This window comes from Onychostruthus taczanowskii, unplaced genomic scaffold, assembly GCF_017590055.1.
Source record: "Onychostruthus taczanowskii isolate IOZ18803 unplaced genomic scaffold, ASM1759005v1 scaffold17, whole genome shotgun sequence".
Classification (NCBI taxonomy): domain Eukaryota; kingdom Metazoa; phylum Chordata; class Aves; order Passeriformes; family Passeridae; genus Onychostruthus; species Onychostruthus taczanowskii.
In genome coordinates this window covers 893,920-915,874 of record NW_024498906.1, presented here as the reverse complement: position 1 = coordinate 915,874, position 21,955 = coordinate 893,920, and the positions used below count along the sequence as shown (strand labels likewise).

Genomic DNA, 21,955 nt, shown 5'->3' with positions numbered 1-21,955 from the left:
GCGGGGATGGCGGGGGGTTGCGGGGATGGCGGCCATGAGGGGATGCAGGCGGGGCGCGGGGATGGCGGGGATTCCGGCCCTGAGGGGATGCCGGGGGATGCCCGGGGGCAGCGCAGCCCCGAGCGGTGCCGCCCCCGCCGCGGCGGGCGGAAGGGGGACGGCAGGGGGAGAGGCCCCGCGCCCCCGGTGCCGCTGCCGGGCATGCGCGGTGCCCCCGGAACATGGCGGCGGCGTGAGGCGGGCGGCGGCAGGAGCTGCTTGACAGGACGCCGCGGACCCGCGTCCCGCCCGCCCGGTGAGTGGCGGCGGCGGCGTTTCCCGCTCCCCGCGGTGGCGGGCAGGGGGAGGGAGGAGCGGAGAGAGAAAGGGAGGCGAGGCGGACGTCGCGCCCCCTGCTACGGCTCGCATCGCAGCCTCCGCCCGCCGTGGCCGCCGGGCGCCCCGGTCCTGGGTTCCCCTCCTCGGCAACACCATTGCGCTGGAGGCGGCACCGGGTCTGGCGGGGTTGCCCCATGCTCCAGCGCCGCTCCCTTCCTCTGCGGGCTGAACAACAGTGCAGCGGGTCCCGCGGGGACCCGCGGGTGGCCAAGTCCGAGCGCAGCTGCGAGGGTGAGAGGAGAGCGGGGCGGCTCTGTCTGCCGGCGCTAACAGCGTGCCTCTCTCTGTCCTGGGGTGGCCGCGACTCCCGGATAGCAGGAGCTCCGGTGGGCAAGGGCGGCACGGGAGGTCCCTGAGCCGCCGGTGCCTCCGGGCCGAGCGGCGGGGCCGGCGGCGTTTGACAGGAGCGCGAGCAGGACACGCCTCCCCTCGCCGGGGCGGCCCCGCTGCCTCCCCCGCGGCGGCGGTGCTGGCTCCCCGTCGTCCCGCCGGGGCTGCGCCTGATCGTCCCTGCCCGCCGACCGCCGAGGCTGGCGAGGTACTGGGAAACGGGCGTCGACCAGGAAAGCCGCATGCCTGTTAAGAATCATTTAATTCCGAGCGCTCGCTTGTGTTGGGTAAGGGGGCTGGGGGTGCCGCTTGAGGACAGCGCGGTGCCAGACGTGGCCTGTTGTGGGCCACTTGTCGGGTTGCGATGCACTGCGGCACTGTTCCCGTTTTCTTTACAGTAAACTGCGTATGTGGCATATATTGATTGTTGAATTAAAGGGGGTATCTTGCACGGGTTGGATGATCCAAAGAAAGTAGTTTAAGTATGGAAAGTTCTTTGCCGTGTTGCGTGTCATTGTTGTCGTTAGCTGCTAGGCTAACCTACAGACACGTTGTAGTGCTGTAGTGTATCAATATTCAAGTTAAATTTTGTGCTTAATTATTCTTTAGGAGTGAAGGCATGCTTTAAGTGTTAATACAATTTAAAGTTGAAGTCTTTCCCTATAGTAATTTGCTGTTTCTCTCTGATGAGTTAGATTATAAGAGATAGCAAAAAATAATTCTAAGACCTAAAAGGTTTAATGAAAACGGGAAATACTGATATGTTATTGGGTTCTGCTAATGTAAACTTTGCTTGTGACTCATGCATATCCTAACTAATGTAGACAAGGTGATTTAAACTTAAAAACGTAGACTCTGTAGATATGACAGTAGGTTTTCAGAGCATGCTGTGTCTGACTTGTAAACAGATCTCCAAGTTTGACTGGTTATGAATTTTTTGTAATATGAAGTAACAGTCTTAAACCTTTGGATTTTAAGATCATTCCTGCCCCGTTACCCTTTGGAAGCGGCAGAGCAGAGCAGTTGGTGAGGCAGTCATGCAGGGTCTGTAACAACCGCAGCCCTGGTGCAGATGGAGCAGTAGTGCAGGGAGGTGTTCTCTGTGTTACCCTTGGGTTTTGGGCTGTCACGTTAACGTTGCAGAGTAAATGGGGGAGCGAATGCATTGTGCTGTGCCGGCTCTGCACGGGCCACCATCGAGTGCTGCTCAGGCCACAGCAGCCCACAGCCCGCGTGAGCGGTTGCACTTACAGTGTGTCCACAGACACTCTGTGTGCAGCCAGGCTGTGCTTTGGGGGGCAGGGGGGCTGATTTTCTCCCTTAAGGTACCATAAAATGTGAGTACTACTTAAGGGTGATATTACTTGATATGACGTAAAGAAGAAGTGCGTTTGAGACCCTTCTGTTAGTATTTTATTTATGGGGAGTTGCACAGTAATGCAAGTGGGAAGCTGCAGGAAACAGTGTATGGTGAAACTGAGGTTGAGACCGGGAAGTATTCATATGGCTTTTAACTTTAACATGGTCTGGTCTTGAATATGAAAATAGAGTTTACTAATTTTGTTTGAAACTCAGTTGATGGAGTTGATGCTCTATTTTTCTGTTTGATGTAAATAGGTAGCAGTATTTGTGTGATATCTTTCAGGTTGCTTGGTATTTTATATTTTTGTAGTAATGTTCAGATTCAGCAAAAACGAATGTTGGCTTTTCATGATGTACTACAGTAAAAGTATAAACTACTTTCACAACAATTAGAGTCCATGTAGATGTGAGAACATAACATAACTAGATTGTCCTTAACATTCAGACATATATAAGCCTTGATGTAGGAATTTTAGAAAACAAGCAATGCCAGTACTTTAAAATATTTTTCTTTTGACTTTGTGTGTTCCTACATTGAATGTACAGATGTTTTTTCCCCCTTTGCTGTGACTGCCCTTGCTGTGATCAGATAGTGTGCTCTTAAGGCAGAGGCATTGTTTTCTGGAGTAGCTGCTTGAGTTCAAAAGAGGCAGTTTGCTAGTGTGAAATTTGTAATACTGAGAAAGTATTGATTGTATTATCTGTCTAAAATTTGTGCTAAAATGCAGCTTTACTTGAGAGAATGTGAAACTCTAAGCAAACATAGATAGCTGCTTGTGCCTATTGCACATAGGTGTCTGTTTTTGTTTTCTTGATATTCCAGTGGGGTCGTGAGCTGTGAGTGAGTCCTGTTTACTCCCTTTGCTGAGTGAATGTACAGGGACAAATGAAGTCTTCAGCAATTATCCACTGCCACTAAAAAGTGTCACTAACAGGAAATGACATTTGTCATTAACTGTTCAGGACCCTGCAGCTGGCTTTCTTACTTGTCTGGGTACATCTGCCTCAAACAAGGATGAGTGAAATACATAGTTATTCTTTTCATGTTTTAAGGAAATCTTTAGAAATATCGTTTGACAGTCTGTTGTAATATTTTTTAAGCATAAATATAGAACAAATTACAGGTAGGGACCAGGACACTGCTTCAAGGAGCCTGGACAAGGGAGGTTGTTAACCAATTTTGTGAGCTCCACATCTGCAGGGCATTTAAAGTTCTGTTCATTCCCATTTGAAAGAAATAGCCTTAGGCACCCAGCCTTAGTGGTGATTGCTTTTTTCAGAGATTAAAATCTTTAATGTAAAGGACTGTACCGTTTGTATTCTTGAAAGTGTAACACATGCAACATAAATTGCTCAGAATGAGATTTTTCTAGCATGTGGGAAGAGCCAGAAAAGCCCATATAAAATTGTCAAAGTGTAATAGAGCAGTGGGTAAATAAGAAGCAATGGAAATGTTAAATTTAAAGTTCCAGAATATTTGTTAACATTTTAATACAATTTGACGAATAATTCTTTTTTACTGTGATTTGTGCTTTTGGTATATGAGGGTGCTTTTCCTAGAAAATTTGTACATCTTTGGAGATTTCTTGTAAGGTGCAGCTGCTCTATAATTAAGTGTTAGGAAGCTTGAATATTAGTTATATGCAGTTAAGTTCATTTTTGCATTGTAGTGATGACTGATAATGTGTGTGTGAGCAGCTTTCCTTACGATGTCTAAGTGCAGAGGCAATTAATTTGTTTGAGGTAAAGTTGCTGAAAAGTGAGGCAGTTAAGTACTTCAGTGAACTGCAGGGCTTTTTGAGAGTATGCTTCTGTGCAAGTACTATTTTTGTACCTTCATGCACCTGCTGGCTGACTTGATGTGAGTGGGCAGTGAGGGCTGAGGGTGTGCACCCAGCTGCTGCTGCAGTGCTGGCCGCGGAGCAGCAATGCTGCCTCGCTCCTGGGAGCAGCAGGAGGTGATTTGGTGACTCACCTGCTCAGTCCTGGTGTGTTTGTGTAAACTCAGCGCATTACTGAAAACTCTGTGTTCTGTATCTGTGATCTCTTCAAGTAGATTACTATCTTTTGGGATGGGAAGGGTGGCTTCAGGTACCTGAGCCAACAGTGAGCGGGCTCCCCTTTTATCTGTGGCAGATCTATACACAAAGAGTAGCTGGTGCATAAATGGTGCTGATGACTGTCAGAGGTACTTTTATCTCATCCTTGTTAGTCTTTCTGCTCGGTCAACAATGGTGTAGGTCTGGAGGAAAGTCAGGAGCTGCCTTATAACCATTCAGAAAGCAGCAGCTGTCTCTGTTACCAAAGTTATAACTTCTATTTATTTGGGCTTGCTCTGATTGTTTCTTTTATATACAATGGACATTTGGCATAAGTGCACACAACTAAACCATTTGTAGTAGCGGGTACATAATGTGTTACACCCTTAGCACTGTGTGTCTGCAGGGATGTGCTGTGTACGTGCCCTTAACAGCTAGAGAGTTGAGCCCAAGATCCCTGTCAGATAAAATAACAGCTTTAGTTTCTATGCCTTTTGGATAGGACCAAAAATTCATTATTCTCTTATCTTGCATCTAAATGAAGTACGGATTTCTTCTTTGAGATGTTAAATTCCATGTCTCTTTGTTTCAGCAGTCTTGTTTCAAGACTGGTTCGTACTAAGGCACCTGCTTTCTGGGTAGTGGTTGATCAGTTTGGATCCAAGCTGGTGCAAAATTGATGCTTATTGTGGTTCTTATGTGGTGCTCTCTTTCTGCTCTTCTGAATTACTTGCAGAGCCTAATATCAAAGTGTTTCTGAAACACTACACCTTTAGCAGAATTTTAGTGCTCTTTCATGTGTTTTAGCAGGATGATAGTCGTCTGTTTGCTTCACAGGTAGGATACTGTCTAGATATCCTATGTCCACACTAATCCTAAAGTACATTTTCTTTTTTGGCTTTGTAAGAATAATGCTGTATCCAGTTTAAGCATGAGCAGTGTTTTGGACTGATTACTGTTTTGGGTTTTTTTAACCCATAAGTGGTTTATATTCTTAATATTTGTATGTTGTCATCTAAACCCAAGTAAAACATTGTATTAAAGGTAGATGTGGTGTTCAGATAATTTTATTCTCGGCCTTCAGCTTCACAAATCAGGTCAAATTCTATTTAAGATACCAAGGGAATTCCGTCATTTTCCTTTCCATCAATTTTCATAAAAGGGATGAACTTCCTTGATGGAAATCTCAGTCAGTTGTCTTCTCAAGGTAATAGGAGACTCCTTTTAGTGTAGGGCGAAGCCGAGGTTGAGCCTTTCATCCTCTACCATACATTAGTGCAGGGAGCAGCTGAAGTTTATAAAACCTGTAAGAGAGTAGCACCATTTTAATGAGGTGCATACCTAAAATGAAACATGTACCATTATTTATGTACTGTGTGGAATCTATCAGGGATTAATGCAGGCAGGTTCAGTGGAAGGAGTGCAGTTCGTGGGGCACTTTTAAAAGCCCACTTAAAAAGGGCAGTTTGTAAAACTGAGTCTTGTGCATGGAGGAATGTGAAAGGGTATCAGAGCTGCTAAATGTGGTGGAACTCTTTATTGTCACTAACTTCTGTCAGGGGCTCAGAGATTAAAAGAGCTGCTGCACGTTTGATGGCACTTCCTCTACCAAATCTCTTGTATGTGTACCCTGCACTGGAGGGCTGTAATGAGGCAGACAGTGGTTTTTTGATATGAATTGGTTTTAATCCCAAAATAAACAGTGTTATGGTTAGATGGAAAACTCTGAATATGGTTTGTAATTATTTTTCAGCTTGTTGTAGAAAACACTACCTAGTTTGACTATTTCTAGTGCTCAGTGGTGTAAGCACTGAGTGGAGGAAAGAGTGGGGCTTGCCTTCAGAAAGGGTGTCTCCAGAAATAGCAGAAAGGGAGATACTCTGCCACTGTCCTGGGCCTGAGCCACATACAACCAGTCGCAGATGTGCTGTCATGCTGAGGAAGAGGTGGAAGAGGAGATTGCCCTGTTATTTCTTACTTCACCTCTGTGTTGTTTTTTTTAATACAATTGGGAAGTTGTCATAGAAAGTGGGAAGAGAGATACAGATTTGCTGCAAATTTTCATGATGCTTTGAGTCTTTAGTCATCTTCTGTTTTTGAAGAGTGAAGCAAATAGCACAGCGAGTAGTTGCAGCTGTCTAGTTCTTTGAGCATTTAGGAGTTGTTATGTCTTTTATGACCTGTTAGTGCTTTGTTAGCTGCAGAAATGTCTAGCAGCACTGAATGGGCCTTTGGAATGGCATTTGGTGTGATTCTTGGGGTTGTCCTGTCCAGGGACAGGAGTTGGACCTTGATGATCCTTGTGATTCCAACTCACAGTATTCTGTGATTCAATTATAATGTTTGTCCAATAGATGGACAAATATTTTTGGTGACATTTGCACGAAGTTCCCTTGTGTAAGGGGACTTCTTGAGTTGGGGAAATAGCACAGCTATCAGCGCCAGCAACAGGTGAGTCCAGTGTGCATGCCTGGAAACTGCAAGCAGCTCTCTGGGGCTTCTTTTTTTTCAGAAACATTGTCTCAGCTGCGGAGTTATCAGGAAATTGCTTAAGGGCTGTTTAGTTCTGGTTGGTTTGGTTTTGTTCCCTGACCGGACACCAGTACGTGGGATCTGTGTAGTTATTCCATTATATAAGCCAGGCTACACCATGGAGTGTTGCCGCAGCAGAAAAATGAGTTGAGGCAAATTGTGTCTTTGGTAATATATAGTGGCAGGGAGTCCCAGTTAGCATTATGTTGTTTGGATTATCAAGTGGGAGAGAAAAACAGGTATTTTGTGCACTGGAAGAGAATGGTAGCAGAAGTATGTTGCTGCTGGTGTTGAGTAGAGGCGAGGGGAGACAAACATGTTGTTCTGAAGGTTCATCTGGGGTGCTGACAGTGGTTGGATTGTGTGCAGAAATGTCCCAAGGCTGTTCTCCATGCCTTCAGTGAAAAAAAATTGTGCATGCTATTTGACTTCTGTATATTTCTTCATCAGACTAAAAGTAGGTGTGTTTCTCTGGATACTCCGTTGTGAATAAAAAATCTGGACTTCGGGGATGAATTTGCTGACTGTGCCCTGTGTGGATAGAGTTCTGTTGGATCATATCTGAACCAAGCTTTTACAGTCCTTTTCCAGTGTGAAGGCAATGTAGAAGGGAGGAAGCCAAGGTTGCCTAAGAGGGTGAAAAATTTCCTTTCTGCCATTGTGCCTTTGTTTGTCTTTTCCCCCCTTGTTCCCTTATGTGTTACACACTCTGACTGCTGCTGGTGCTGCTGCAGACAAGTGCAGAAAAGCTGTATAGGGTTCTTTAGCACTTGCTGTGTTTGTGACAACAATTTCTTTTCTCATTTGCTTGCTGTATTTGCATGGTGCTAAAAGTAAGCTCAGTGCCTTGCAGAATGAATAGTTTGGGACCTCTCTTCTGTGTCAAGGGAAGCTGAGCTGAAGACAGAGGAGATGTATCTGAGTGTAGAGACAATTCCATGCAGGTATGTAGCTCTTAGTGCTAATCGCAAAGGGGGGTTTTTTTCACAATTTTTTTCAAACTATTTCACAATAGTTTGCTTTATGAAAAAAATTGAGTTAGGTATTTGGACAAAGCCAGGTTGAATAATGATGATGAATGTTTTCAGGAAGAGTACTCCAGTCTTGAAGGGGAAGTAGAAAACAGCACAGAGGTTTCAGTGTGCTGAATTCACCAAAATGTTTAAACAAATTGTCAAAATCTTGTGCTACTGTAAATATGTACTAGTAAACTACTAAAACTGGCAGTTTTGTTCAAGATAGAAATGTAAGCTGTGTTTTTAAACTTATTTTAATAAATTATTTTAAAATTTATTTTAATATAACATTAAAATACCCTTTCATGTGGGAAGATTGGCATTTTAAGAATATCTAGAGCTGTTAATGGCCAGCCGGTTTGCTGAACTGCTGACTTCACACATACCATTTCCTTTTTCAGGTTTTTACAACCCCATATCTTCTGACTTTTAAAGCAGGATGGGGAGGGAGGGAAGGAGGAGGAAAGCTTTTTCATTTTTTGTTGGTAGCCATAGAGCAGCTTTAAACTCCAATTTTAAAAATTACAGTCAATTTAGTAAATGTTAAATCTGCATGACATTAATTGTTTCTGTTGTGCATTAATACAAGATATGCTGTTTAATTTTGAGACCTTACTTCTCTGATGTTCTCACGTATAAGTACTATTTCTTGCTTCAGGATTTTTTTGGGACTAATCTTTGGTCTAAACTCTGTTAGTGTTTCTTTTTTTTTTTTAATATGCAATGCCTTACTGTACTGAATAACACACTTAATAGGGTTTGAGAGTTTAGAGAGAGTTTTGCATTCTTGAAATGTATGACTTACTGTAATTACAGTTGCTCATATTCTAAAGCAGGTCGTAAACTTACCTGGAGAGAGAGCAGAACATTTACAGGCAATATTTTACTGCTGACAGCTTAAAAGTTTGTTTATGTTAATCACTTCATAAATAGTGAGCAGTACACCACTGGTGACTTACCGAGCAGTTTTGCAAGTGCAAAAAATTTCTGCTTGATGTTAAAGAAAATGACTTTACAAAAATATATTTGTAAAGCACTAAGTACCCGCTCTCTTTAACAACTCAAGTTTAGTTGTTGTAATGATATATATGGCTAGTTAATATTTGCTGCTTTGAAAGCCTGTGAATTTGATTAAAGTCTATCTGTCTAGCTTTGCTTTTAGTGACTAGAGGAGGTTTCAGATATATCAATTTATTGAAAGTTGAGCTCTATGAAAATGTAGAAGTTTAATTTCCTTTCCTTGAAAGAATTTAACTTTTTTGGTTGTTTTTTTTTAATACAAAGAATGTGAACTAAAAGGGATTCCATCTCAGATCAAATTTCTTGTCAGAACACCGACAGATTATGTATTTGTGTGCATAAATGAAGACAGAAGACCTGATTTTTAATGTTTGGTTCAAAGTCATATATGCGTATTGCTAAATAATACTGAGTTTATAAATAGGAGGTTTTTGTTACATTTTCTAAAGTTCTGATACATTAATGTAATTTTTTCTTCCTTTAGCCTTTGAGACCTTACTTTTCCATAATGATGCTACAGTATGCACTGAGAGGTAAACTGACTATCTCTATTATGGAAATAAGGAAGTATGTTGTTGTGTCTTCAAGTATACTGGATGAGTCTGTATGTAGTTTGCTGGAAATTATTTTTAAGTATTGCAAATTTTATTTAATACTGTATATTATTTTTAAGTTTTACTCTCCTTGTTTACCTCTTTTCAGCCCCTCAAAGACTTTTAAAAATGGTAGGAAGTAGGGTTTTATTTAAGAGACAGCAGATGAGTAGATGGGTGATTCAGTTTAAGGAAAAGGTGTTGCAGATTCATGAAGGATGGCTTTGAAGTAATGCAGTTAGGTCACACTGGTTTGGGAAGTGCCTGGTGCCTGTAGGTGCACGTTCCCCATGTGGAGTCTGGAGTGGGAGCAGCGGCTGCTGGACTGTGTGTCCATGGAGGAGGCTGCACAGGGCCTTTCCTTGAAGGGCTCTGCAGCACTGGCAGTGGCAAACAGCAGGGAGGAGAGGAGCAGGGAGCGTGGCCAGCAGTTGTAGCTGATGTCTCATGTGTTTCTAAATGTAATAGTGCATGAATGCTGCTGGGGAAAGCAAATGTAAGACTCGTACAAAGAACAGCATTGGCAGGGGGAAGTATTTCTTAGTTTACACTGTTCCTATTTTCTGTCTATAACTGGTTTTGCTGTTTAAACTATGTGTAATTCTTTTTCACCCTTGCATATGGGATTTTAATCTTGAAACATTTGTAGAAGAAAGAAAGGGGCAAATACAACTCCTTGTTCACGTTAAGCCTGAAAAATTTTGCCTTTATTTCAAGCTAAAACTGAGAACTTCATTGATGCTTCCAAGTGGCTGTTCTGTTAGATTCCTCCTCAGTGCAGTGAATCTGTGTAAAAGAATAGTCTCAGTCCTTATCCAGCAGAGATTGCCCATTGACAACTGTCCCACCCATGAAGATGCCAATGGTGAGGTCTGAGTTACTGCATTTGTACTACTGGTAGGTCAAAAAAGCTAATGGGCTCTAAAATCGCTGGCTCTTGTCGTGCCTTAGATGCAGAGTCATTGAGAGAAAAACCTGAATCTTTTTTGTGGGGACTGAACCCATGATCTCCTCTTTGCTTAAGCTTCTTTTAAATGTTATGTTTATCTCCATAGTTCTGTTGTGTGTTTTTATGAGCAGGCATGCTGTCAAGATAAACTTGCACTGGGAAGCCCAAGATATGCATGCATATTTTTTTTTAGGACATTTGGCTTACTTGAATGCCTGGCTAACAGTGAGGATAATGGAGATGTACGGCAGGCAAAAGAAGGAGCGATTTTGACAGTTTCTGTAGAATGCTGCCTTCTTGGAAATGCAGCAATGCATGCCCTTTGAATAATTCTTTCAAAATAGAAAGAGAAAACTTAGGCAGTTAGGCAGGAAAAATGTTTTCCATCCTGTTTTTTGACACCTAGTATTATGTACTAGCAATGCAGAGAAGGTAAAGACTTAGCCTTGTCTTCTAATATAATGCTTTCTGACTAAGGGCTTGCACAGTGGGTGGTGGCTAGTAGAAGTGATTTGGGGATTAACAATAAAAACTTCAGTAAGGCATAAAAGGCAGATAAATGCTTTCCATCAGATTTTTTAAAAAGGAATTCATGTAAGGGGTGGAAATCAGAGAAAGACTAAAACTCAGTTTACAGAATGATTTGAGACATAAGTGATGCAAATAATACACTTCAGGAGTGTAGATATCCTTTGAGTGCTCTTTGGATTGAAGACATTTTGATGATTAATCCAATATTATCCTAGGTTTGTGGGGCTTTTTCCCCCTTGCATTTTCCTTAATTTGCAGCAAATGGTTTCTTACTGGATTCTGTACTGACAGTCTCTTAAATGCTTTGGTGATTTTCTGTCTGTGACTGAAAACCTCTGTGTTTATCTCAGTCTTTGTAACTTTGGTTTTCATTCTGCTGTTTTGTGTACTCTAATGCCATTGCCCTTCAGCCTTGCCATTGCATTTCTTTGTTTGCTCATATATTCCTGACCTTGTTTTGTTTAATCTTTCCCTTAATTTCTAGAAGCTGCTTGATTAATTCCTTAACCCCATCTTTCTCAGTCAACCTGCTTGCCAAGACACACGTACAAGAATGACTTGAGATTTGTCCTTGCTATGTAATTTTACCAGAATGTGCCAGGAGGTGTTTTCCCTGTGTTTGCTGGTGGTTTTCTTCTTTTCTGTGTTGGGTGCGCTGTGGGTTGAGCCAGACTGGGGATGGTGAGTGCGACATAAGGGACTCTGTCTTGGCTGGCAAAGGACACAACTGCCTTGCTTAGGGTTTGCCACTTAAGTATGTGTAGTGATGGAAAATAGTTCCTAGATCTGCCCCTGCAGAAGTTGCACTTTGTTTCAGGTTGACCCTGCCCTGTCTTTGAGTAACTGGTTTTAAGTTTGCTGTGACAAACAGTACAATCGATGAGTTAATTTAATAGCAGCTTTAAATTGAATACTTAGGTGTAACTGAGTTCTAAGTAGCACCTCTTCGAAACAGTAATATATTGTGCTCCTGCAGTTGGATTTCCCTCATTTCAAACAGCTCTTTCAGAACTTTCAGTTGTCTTATATTTTTAACAGGCTGGTGGGCATGCTGTAAAACAGCCTATCTGGTACAACACAAGCTAATGAAAAGCTGGAATCCTTTTTATGTTCTCACAGACGCTCCGGTTGTGCTAAACTTGATGACTATCACTGCAGGGTTGGAATCTTTATTACTGCACCAAGTGCAATCTGGTACTTGGAACAAAAAGATAAAAACCATTCGCTGTTCTAAAGTAATCTGTAAAAACAGTTACTTTGACTCTGCATCACCTTCCATGATTTATTACTTGCAGTGGAAAAGCTTTGAATTTTTGGGGGAGTCTGTGAAAGTATAAAGTATTTCAAATTTATTTGATGGCTTAAAAGGATTTCTATTCTTAATCTTGATGATCACTTATACTATGAATGCTATTGTGTAGCAAAACCTGCTTATTTTATGGTAGTATTCAGTTTTATTTATAACTCCTTTCAAGTCTCCGTCTTGAGTTTTTGTAATAACTGTCCAGCATGTTCACAGACAACACACACATGAAATAAATTCATCAATCACTGACATTTAAAAAACCTTTTAATTAGCTTTAGCCATGGTCTTGCACTGTATAAAGTTTTCATCATCCAGTCCATCATCATAGTGCTTTGAAGTTTTCTTGAAGTTTCAGTATGGGATCACAGTTTCAGGAAAATACTCAGCTGTATGATACTTTTCTTTTTGTATGTGATATATATGTGCATTTTAATTTTTTTTTTTTTTGCATGTGAGTAGAAGAGTCAAGAAATTCCAAGTAGATAACCTGCTTTTCAGCTGTTACTTCTTTTATGTCACAGTGGAAAGATGTAGCTTCTAAAAATGTTACCTTTGACAAAATTAATCATGGAAAGAGTATGCACATATATAAATTAAAAAAAAAAAAAAACTACTCAAGTTTTTGGTGATGTCAGCTTTAAACCTCATGGAAGTTGCTTGAAAGGAAATTATCCAAGAACATAATTCACAAATTTGAATGTATTTACCCATTGTTACTTGAAAAGTTAATGGAGAAGGACAATAAACTTGCTGGCTTTGTTGCTTCAAGGCTAGATGCTTAAAATGAGTTTAACTTGAACACAAAGTTCAAAATACTAGATGCTGGAGTAGAAAATCACAGTAACACACACAAAAAAGAAAGCTTGTTTTTGCTGTTTTACACTAGTTTAACCAATCTGTCCCTTCTAGTTTCTAAACCCTACAAGAATGTGGCTCATTGCTTTTATCTGCAGTTAGCATTTCCCTAACACTTTCCTGTGTGCTGTTACAAGTCTGTTACAAATCATGGGGCAGGAGTATCAGTGAGCACTTGGGCCTTGTACAGATTTTTTACATTAGTGTTTTGTTCCCTCTTCAACTGTAGTTGTGCAAGATAATGTGTTTTGCCCAGAGGTATTGAAGTTGATGATTGTTTAACTCTGTGCAAGTGAGGCAGGGTGAGTAGGTTATGTATAAAGAGTCTTCCATTTTTCAGTAATATTTCTTGGGGGAAAAAAGAATAAAGCACATTTTATATCTTTCTTTGTTTTAGAAATCCACAGAAAATACAAATCATTAGAGAATGAACTGTCTGAAACAAGGAAATGAAAGTTTACATTTGGTATTTTTGCTTTTATTTAACTGTTTTTTTCATGCTACTCTCCTACAAGTAGTTTGTTAAACACTTGCAATTTAAAACCAGCAAGATAATTATAGACCAATACAAAAAAATCATCCTTTCCAAAAAAAGAAAACCCAAATGCCAACAACAACCTCCCCCCTTAACTTGTTGTATTACTGCTCCACAGGAAACTGTTGTGCTGAAAGGAAGAATTAACTGGTCTTTCAACTTCAGCCTTTTTATTGTGAGAGGGGAGATCACAGAAGTGTTACCATGGGGAGAACAACAGCGAAAGGTAAGGCCTGGTAGCTTTAATTCAAGAGGAAAGAAAGTGGGGAACCTGCTAAATTCTCTTTTTGGAGCTGGGGGGATACAACATGACAATTTGCCATTCTGTTAGATTAAGAAGACAGTTTGTGATATGTTCTGAATACAGGTAAGTTCAAACTTCACATTGTTTTAGAATACATATGCTAAATTTGGCTGTCTTGAGTTCTACAAGTTTAATGAAAAGAATTCTGTCCTGTGACAGCCTTGAAATCATTACTGCACTCTGAAATTGAGGAATGTGTCTAGATGTGCTATAAAATAAAATGTAGGCCTTTATTCTGGAGTCACCTGTAATTTAACAGGATAAATAACTAAGTAGTACAAAGAACCAAATTTTATTACAATGAATGGCATTAGCAACTGTCTTTTGAAGATAAAATGAACAATTTAAAAGAAATTCATCCACAAGTACATGGTGTACCGCAGAGGTGTGATTTCTGCTGTGTCATGTCTGCAGATGTTTATTGTGAGTTCAGAACGAAAATAGAGAGTGAGACTTAGGAAGAAGCAAAAGTGTTTGGGCTGGTGATACAAAAAAAATATGAAGAGCAAAAGATCCACTCTCTGAAACCATTTTGTTGCTGCTTTGGAAGTTTTCACATTAGTAGTCCTCCTCCATAAAAGACTACTAGCACTCTGTACTTTACTTCAGCTTACCACCTTCAACCCAAGCTGCTTTATGTGCTTGTGTGTTCCCTTGGTAAATAATTGTCTTCTGCTAGAATAGATTTTCTGTAATGGCAGGAGTCATCCATTTAATTGTTGCACCAGGAGTTTATGGAGGAAGTCTGACCCCTTCTCTTGTAGGTTTTCTGCATGGCTGTTGTCTAAATATAGTCAAAGAGACTGGCTGCTCCCAGCAGATAAGATAAAAATCCTGCTAGGGAAGCACAAAAAGAAAGGAAAGGAGAAATTTCATTTTTACTCTGTCTGGATATCCCCATCTGTGTGCACTGAGGCTTGGTGAAAGGTGCTCACAACCCTGTGTAGTAGGCAGTGAGAAGAAGGCCCCTTCCTGAGCAATGGTAAGTCTTGGGCTTGTTTTAGTAAACTTCATTTGAGAGTGAGTAACTGTGTGACATGGGAAGAGCAAAAGTTTTTGTCACCCAAAGGTATTTCACATACATCAGGAAAAGACAAGGTGTGCCTTTGAGAAGAGTGGTGTCCTGCCATGTTTTGAAGACCCAGAAGAATTGAAGACATCAAGGTGGCTAAGGAATAGCTACAGAAGTCTTGAAAGCATGGCTATGAACTTCATTTTCCCCACAGAGGACAATGAGCAAATAACAAGTCTTAGAAGACAGCACATAGATGCCTTCCCTACATGAAGCACACTATTCTGGGATGAAAACTATTGCTGTTAAAAGACATGATATTTGCCATCACCTAGACAAAACAGTCATCTAGTTTGCTGAAAGGTTAATTCTTCTAGAAAGAAGTTGCAAAATTTTAAAGCTTATCAGGCAAGAAACTGGAGTTCAGTATGGGAGCTTGTAAGAGGAAATACACATTGATCACCAGGATTATCTTTGCCTAGAGTTTTACCACTGCCTTCTCTGATTATTTTTTTTATTTGGTAGTCACAAGTCAGTCAGGATAGCTTAGTCCTTTTTTTTCCCTTTGTCTCTAATTTCTTAAGTGATAGATGTGGTTGCTTTTGCCTGTCTTCTGTTGAGTAATCTTATCAGCAAAATTCTGTGGTTACAGATAGGGTGGGAGTAATATAAACACAAGGAGTTTTGAATCAGTAAGCAGAAAGTACTATGTTAAATAATCTTACTCTAATCTTGGCTTGTATCTAAAGCTTTAGCTTATGAAGTGCACTCTAGAAAATAAATTGTTGGTGAACAATAGAATATGTTGCTTTTAAAATTTTAGTATATGCTGCCCTAGAAGAAAGAAATCTTTCATAGGGTATTTAGCTTCTACGTGGTATAGGCAAAATATGTATAAATACATAGCAAATATATAAATGCTATGTACTTATATGTATTACTTTATTTTCAAAACTTGTTTTGAAATAGCTATCCTGTTCTTCATTGCTTTCTTAGAGAGTTGAGTAGCATTTGATTAAGTCCATTTGGTTAAGTAAAATTTCATTTTAACTCTTGTTTTGGCAAATGATCTAACACGTACTGTGTTTTACATTGAGAAATAAGCTGAAACTTTTCTCTTTAAAAATGGACAGGGGAAGATAGATGATGAATTAAGATGTCCTATTTTTTTTTGTTACCATGAGCTTCAAGACTGTAGGACTTCTTTTGTCCTTCTGTCTCCAGTATATAAATAGAGTTCCTATTTTTAAGTCAATTTTTTGGGTTTCAGGGAATTAGCCATTGAATGTGGCTAGGAGCTGAATGTGCAATGAGATTAAAAGAAAATACTCTTTGTACCTGTACAATTATTTACAGGTACATATTATGTCTTTAATTTTCATAATTTCATATTATGTCTTACCTCGTTTTTTGAGGTTTGACCTCAAAGCTTGACTAAGCTGAGGATCATGTGCAGAGAGAGTCATCTTGTTCAGCCCAGTGATTTGAATAATAGTCTTCTGTCTAATTTTTTTTCTGTGATCTTTGGAAACTAAATTTGTTAAAATATAGAATATCAAAATTTCAAATATAGATTGGCATGCATTAAAAAACTCTGTGTTTATGAAATATTAATATTTATAAAATTGGTTTTTAATAAAATCTTTCTTTATAGTTTTTTTTTTTTTTAAATAAACCATAGTTTTTTATCCAGCCTAACTGCCAACACTGGAAAAAGCACTCCTGAACGAGGCTGGGAAGTCTAGACAGTGAAGTAGTGACTGTGAAATACAGACTGGAGGAAAGGTTTCTGAGGTGGCAGTAGATAGATGCAGGGTGTCTGATGTGGAAACAGGTTAGTTGGCAGTTATTCCTGCTAGTAGCTTTGCATCAAAACACACCAGCTTGGTAATGGTGTTCCCAGCTTCCCACTGATGATGATTGGAATGCATAAAAGCAAGGGGATCCTTTGAAAGCAATCTTGGTTTTATTCAGACTTATTCTTGGATGCTTCTGCATATGCTGGGTGAGATTTATTTGTGCCTTTTAAAGAGGAGATTTCCTACCATCAAAAACAAGATAGTGACAGTGCTTTGTGTTTACTGTGAATGAAAATGCCTCCACCTCATATGAAATAATTGTTTAAAATGCTATTGAGAAAGCCATTTCTCATTAATCATCTCTTCTTTTCCTGTAGTTGTCTAATGGCTGATACGAAAAATAAGTTGCCAAGAGTGTTTTGTTTCAACTTTCATATTTGCTGTGATATTTTTGAAAGAGGCACTAAAGCTAGCTGGTACAGGGAATAAATAATCCATGATTGTGATTGTCAGCAAGAACACATGTGGTGTCCAGGCTGCAGTTTTTCCCATTCTTTCACCTGTTCTTGATGTCTCTCATCATGAAAAGCTGTCATCTTGTTTTTAATCTAACGCTGTTTGGTAGATACTCTTTCATGACTCTGTCCTTTCAAGCTTTGGGTGTTTGCAGGAAGCAGTTATTAGTTCTCTTCTTTCAGTGGAGTTCCACATAAGAAACTTATTGATTTCCTTTTTGGACATAGTCAGATTGGAAAGTTACTTGTTTTGTAAGCTGACAGCCTTGTGTCAGCCTTAGTACCCTGACTGTTTGTGGGAAATACTGACTCAGGTTGTAGAATGTGGCAAAAGGTCCTGCCATTGATTGCTACCTCCCAGCAGAAAATTAGCTGGATTCAGCTCAATCCCAAAAAGGCTGGATGAAATATATTTTCATAGGATGTAGGGTGGAGAAGGTGAACCTTAGCCTTGCATCTTTTCAGTGTTACTGAACTAGTTTTAGCATTATCCCTTCTGAGATTCCCACAGGTAGTTGTAGGGTATCTACTTGTATGGCGTAAAGCCCTACTGCTTTACGAGGAGGTACTGGGGTTATAGTTCTGTAGGCACTGTCCCAAATAATTTCAGCAGTTCTGTCTGAAGTTGATCTTCATAAGCATTTTTTTTCAGGAACCTGTATAATAGAAAATTTTCCAAAGCAAACTTCTTCCAAAAGAAAGAACATGTAAGTCAAGAAGGAAGATTAAGTCAAGGAGTAAACACAGCATTTTTTTTCTTTTTCAAAGGACTTGGAGTTCTGCCTGTGTCTGCTTTAGGAGTAAGGGGTGGTATTTTTGCAGGATATTTTGAGCAGTTATGTAAGCTGTCCACTGATTTTGTAGGACTGTGAGGTCTGGATTATTCTTGGAAGGTGTCGTGGTCCTGATTACACCAATAGGCTTTAATGACCCTGACTCACCTGGAGCCTCCACCTGCCCTGCCCAGGACCCCATGTCAGCCCCTGCCCCAGTGGTGCTGCAGCAGGGCCAGTCTCCAGATCACCACAGCCCTGGCCCCCTGTCCATCCCAGCCCCAGCCTATCTTGGGATAGCCCCCAGTGCTGGTGCTGCCCCCAGTGCCACCCCCCAGTAGCTCCTGGACAGAGTGATGGGGTGGCTCTGGATGGCGAGGCCCTGCTTGGCCACCCCCGAGGGTGCCATTACTGTGCTCCGACCAAAGGAGCGTCTCATCCTGCCAAGCACAGAGCCATGTGGATGGCTTATCCTTTCCTCACTGAGTGTTAGGGGAGGATTTTGAGACTGGTGACAGAGGACTTGCATTATGTGGCAATTTCCTGATAATGAAGGATGTGAGATGGAAGTGCTGAACAGCACACGTTGCTTGTCAGTATGTTTCACAAAATGCTTTACTTACAGAAAAGAAACACTGTTAGGGCTTAGTCTTTTCTGCAGAACAATTCATTGTATTTCAAGTGTTTCTGTCACCAAATGCTTCACATTCTAGGTCAAGAGTGCTTTCATTTCAAGAGCAAGCCAATCAGTAGGTGTAGACTTAAAAGCGAGTGAATACAGCTACTAATGCAATCTTGCAGTAAAAGTGAGCCTTCCCTTCACCTGTACCAGTTCAGGCTAAGTGGGGTAACCCAAAGTGTGAGCTAGGCACAAGCCTAACTAGAGGAGCAGCCACATTTCCCAGTAATGAGGCATTTGCAGACCAAGACAGTTTGTCTCCTATGCAGATCTTGGTAAAAACAGAAAAGCTTTTTAGATCTGAAAATGTACTTGCATTTTTGTTGTGAGGTCAATATCGTATTTGAATTGCACTCAAGTCCATGATTGTCAAAGGCAGGTCACCAAACAATGTATTTTAAAAGGAGTGAGTGGAACTGTCTCTCTCAGTCTTTTCCATTATAGCTGCCCAGTTCTGCATCTCTCATACATGCTGAAATCCATCAAAAATGAAATATGGCAGACCCCTTTCTAAGTGTGTGCCAAGATTAATGATAGAAAAGGTAGATTCTTCTGAGTAATTATTTTAAATAATTCATGTGTGCTGAGATAGCTGCTTTGAATATTTGAGAATTTTATATTGAGACTATTGATTATTAAAGAATCTCAATATGGAATGAACTCTTTAATTCAGAAATACGGTTTTAGGATGGGTTTGTTTTTTTCCTTGTTTCTCAGTTCACAGTGATATGTGTATAACCAGATGTACAAAGATATCCAGTGATCTTTGGGATCTCAAATTTTGTGTAGGTTGAAGTAAAACTGTTTAAAAATGGGACAGGATTGCTATCTGTGGAGCTGATGTTCTGTGTTCTGCAACTAGATTCATTCTAATTATTTATATAAAGTAGTCAAAAGCTCTGCTTTTTCATGCTGTACTTTTCAATATATTTTGAAGGGAAAATAGCGTGGTGATTAAATTTACATACCTTTTTGATTATGTACTGAAATGAATGAAATAAAGTGAACAAGATATTCTATATTGTTTGAAAGCATTCTGTGTTATGCTAGACATTGTTATGATGTGAATATTACATTTATTATGTAATGGAATCTTGTCTTTTAGATTCAAAGAATATTAAAAAAGAAAAAGATGGAAAGAATCAGCAGGCAAACAACCCATCTTTAAAAAGTGGTAGGTATTGCAGCTGTCAGGTTCTTAGTTAAGGTACTCTAAAAGAAAAAGTGTGTGTTTGGATTGTACTGTTTTCTGACTTCTTTTTCTTGTTGGAATCTCTTGGGTTATTATGGTGGGCAGTTAAAAACATACCTTTGCTTTTGTCTAGCTTTTATGAAAGTATGTTTTGTTATAGAAAGTGATGGTTGAAACTGCTTGAGTTGAACCTGCTAGTTTAACTAGCCAAATAAGTACTCTTTGTATGTATAATCAAAGATCCTGTGTAAACTTTATTATTTTTAAACCATTACTGATTTGTCTCTTTTTTTCCTCATGTATTTTTCAGTCTCATGCCTTTTCTGCTGCAGTTACCTTCTGTTTCCTTAATGTGTTTCCTGGTGCCAAAAGAAGGATTTTCAGTTTAACAGTCTTGAGTTTTTAGGATTGCTAACTGGGTTAAATTGCCTGGGTTTCTAATTTTACTTTAAATAATTGATTTGAAAGCAGAATTCGTGGTTTTTTTAGTAAACTGAGGAAAAGTGCACACTTAGCAGAAATGATCCAGGTTCTTGGCTAACTTAGCCTCTACTATGCACAGCGGGTGCCATAAGGCAGTGTATACATGAGATTCCTGTCAGGGTAGCTTCTATGGTGGGCTGCAGTGAGACAGCAGCAGCATCCTTAGATATGCTTTGCATGTTCATGTTGTTTGTTTGAATTTGGACAGTAAGAAATGTAATGAGCGGTATTGACTAAAGTACAAAATCTCTTCAGGAGTTCATGAAAAAATTACACTGAATTATTTAAACTCTCACTCTGCTCACTTTTCTGTGCCCTCTGACTCCTGATAGATGGTCTGGTTCTTCCTGGGTACCAGTGGAGACAAGTAGCATAGTAACTGATCAAGCATGCCAGGATACTGAAACATTAGCTGGGTAATTGAGGTAATGACTTTGCATAAAAGATATCAGTCATAGTGCAGCCTTCAGCTGTTACATTTGCCAGAGCTAATTTTTTCATTTATTAGGATTCTGGCCATCACAGAATAGGTTGGAAGCAACCACTGGAGGTTATCTTGGTCCAACTTGCTGCTCAAGCAGGATCCCCTAGAGCACATTACTCAGGATTGTGTCCAGAAAACTTACAGGTGTCTCCAGAGGAGGAGAATCTACAACCTGTGCAGGCAACCTGTCATCTTTATTTGTCCCTGTTACTTTGAGCCACAAAAGGAAGCATATTTGTCTTTTTTTTCCCTCTTCTGCAGTGTAAAAGGAGCTCCAGTCAAACTGGACTCAGCATGTCTGTTTTAAATAATGTTGTCTGACACGACAGACAGAGTGCTGTAAGACACCTCCCCACCAGCAAAGTGCTCTTCATAAGTGGATAAGATAACCATATTTCATGAGTCACTGGAAAATATCCCTGCTTCCTCCAGCAGTTGAGAGCAAGGTGTTGAAAAAGCTTTGTGGAGAAGCAGTGCTAAGCAGGCAAGCCTTATTCTGTGTTCCATGTTCTTGACTTGGTCTGTGCTGTTAACCTAGTGTCTGGGAACTGAACATCCCCAGGAAATCTAGGCTCAGCTTTGTCAGACAGAGAGGAGTTTCTTGCAAGATCTCTGATTTTCTACAGATGAAATAATTTTTATTCTGTGTTGTTGCTTGTTGGTGGCAAAGGAGCAGAAGGAGCCCCTTGATGCTAGATGAAGACGCCATACAATGCTTTGGGCTAGCAACTAGGAAGTCTCCAGAGTTTCCAGGGGAATGTGTGATAGGAATAGTTGAAGAGGTGTGAGAGGAATGGGTTAAAAAAATAGACTGAAGCAAGTAGAGAAAGACATGAGGAGGAGAAAGATTTTAATTGAAGGATCATCACATGTAGAAAGAGGTACAAGCGGAGTATGAAATACCTTACACCTAAATTACTGGATTTGCAAGACTGTATGAACAAAAATTATAAGGAAATCTCATCTTTGAAGAAGAAAGATTATGGGATGAAGACTAGAAAAGAGGCATCTCCATGTCCAAAGTCTCAGATGGGTGCCAAAGGAACCTAGAGGTGATCTGAGAAGATATGACATGTTCCATCTGCCCAAACAGTGTTTAGGCTATGGTGATACTGTATTATATTAACCTGAATAAACCAGGACCTTAAATTTTACCAATCTGCAAGTGACAATTTGTGGTTTAAATCTTCAGTTAAAATTTTGTAAAACTTTTGACTTTCACTAAACTGGAGAACTACATATGGTGAAAAAAGATAGGGAGCACTTCA

General features: G+C 40.3%; 1 protein-coding gene across 2 annotated transcripts in view; it reads left to right on the top strand.

Annotated features, from left to right (window-relative positions):
- The first annotated feature begins 229 nt into the window (after window positions 1–229).
- The window catches only part of SCML2 (Scm polycomb group protein like 2), a 72,238-nt gene continuing 50,512 nt past the window's right edge, over window positions 230–21,955 (top strand). For both annotated transcript variants that reach the window (XM_041399991.1, XM_041399990.1), the window contains exons 1-3: window positions 230–295; window positions 13,565–13,672; window positions 19,634–19,702. In XM_041399991.1, the coding sequence (XP_041255925.1) occupies window positions 13,651–13,672; window positions 19,634–19,702 (91 nt within the window). In that variant the 5' untranslated portion in view covers window positions 230–295; window positions 13,565–13,650. The remainder of the gene's footprint in view (window positions 296–13,564; window positions 13,673–19,633; window positions 19,703–21,955) is intronic.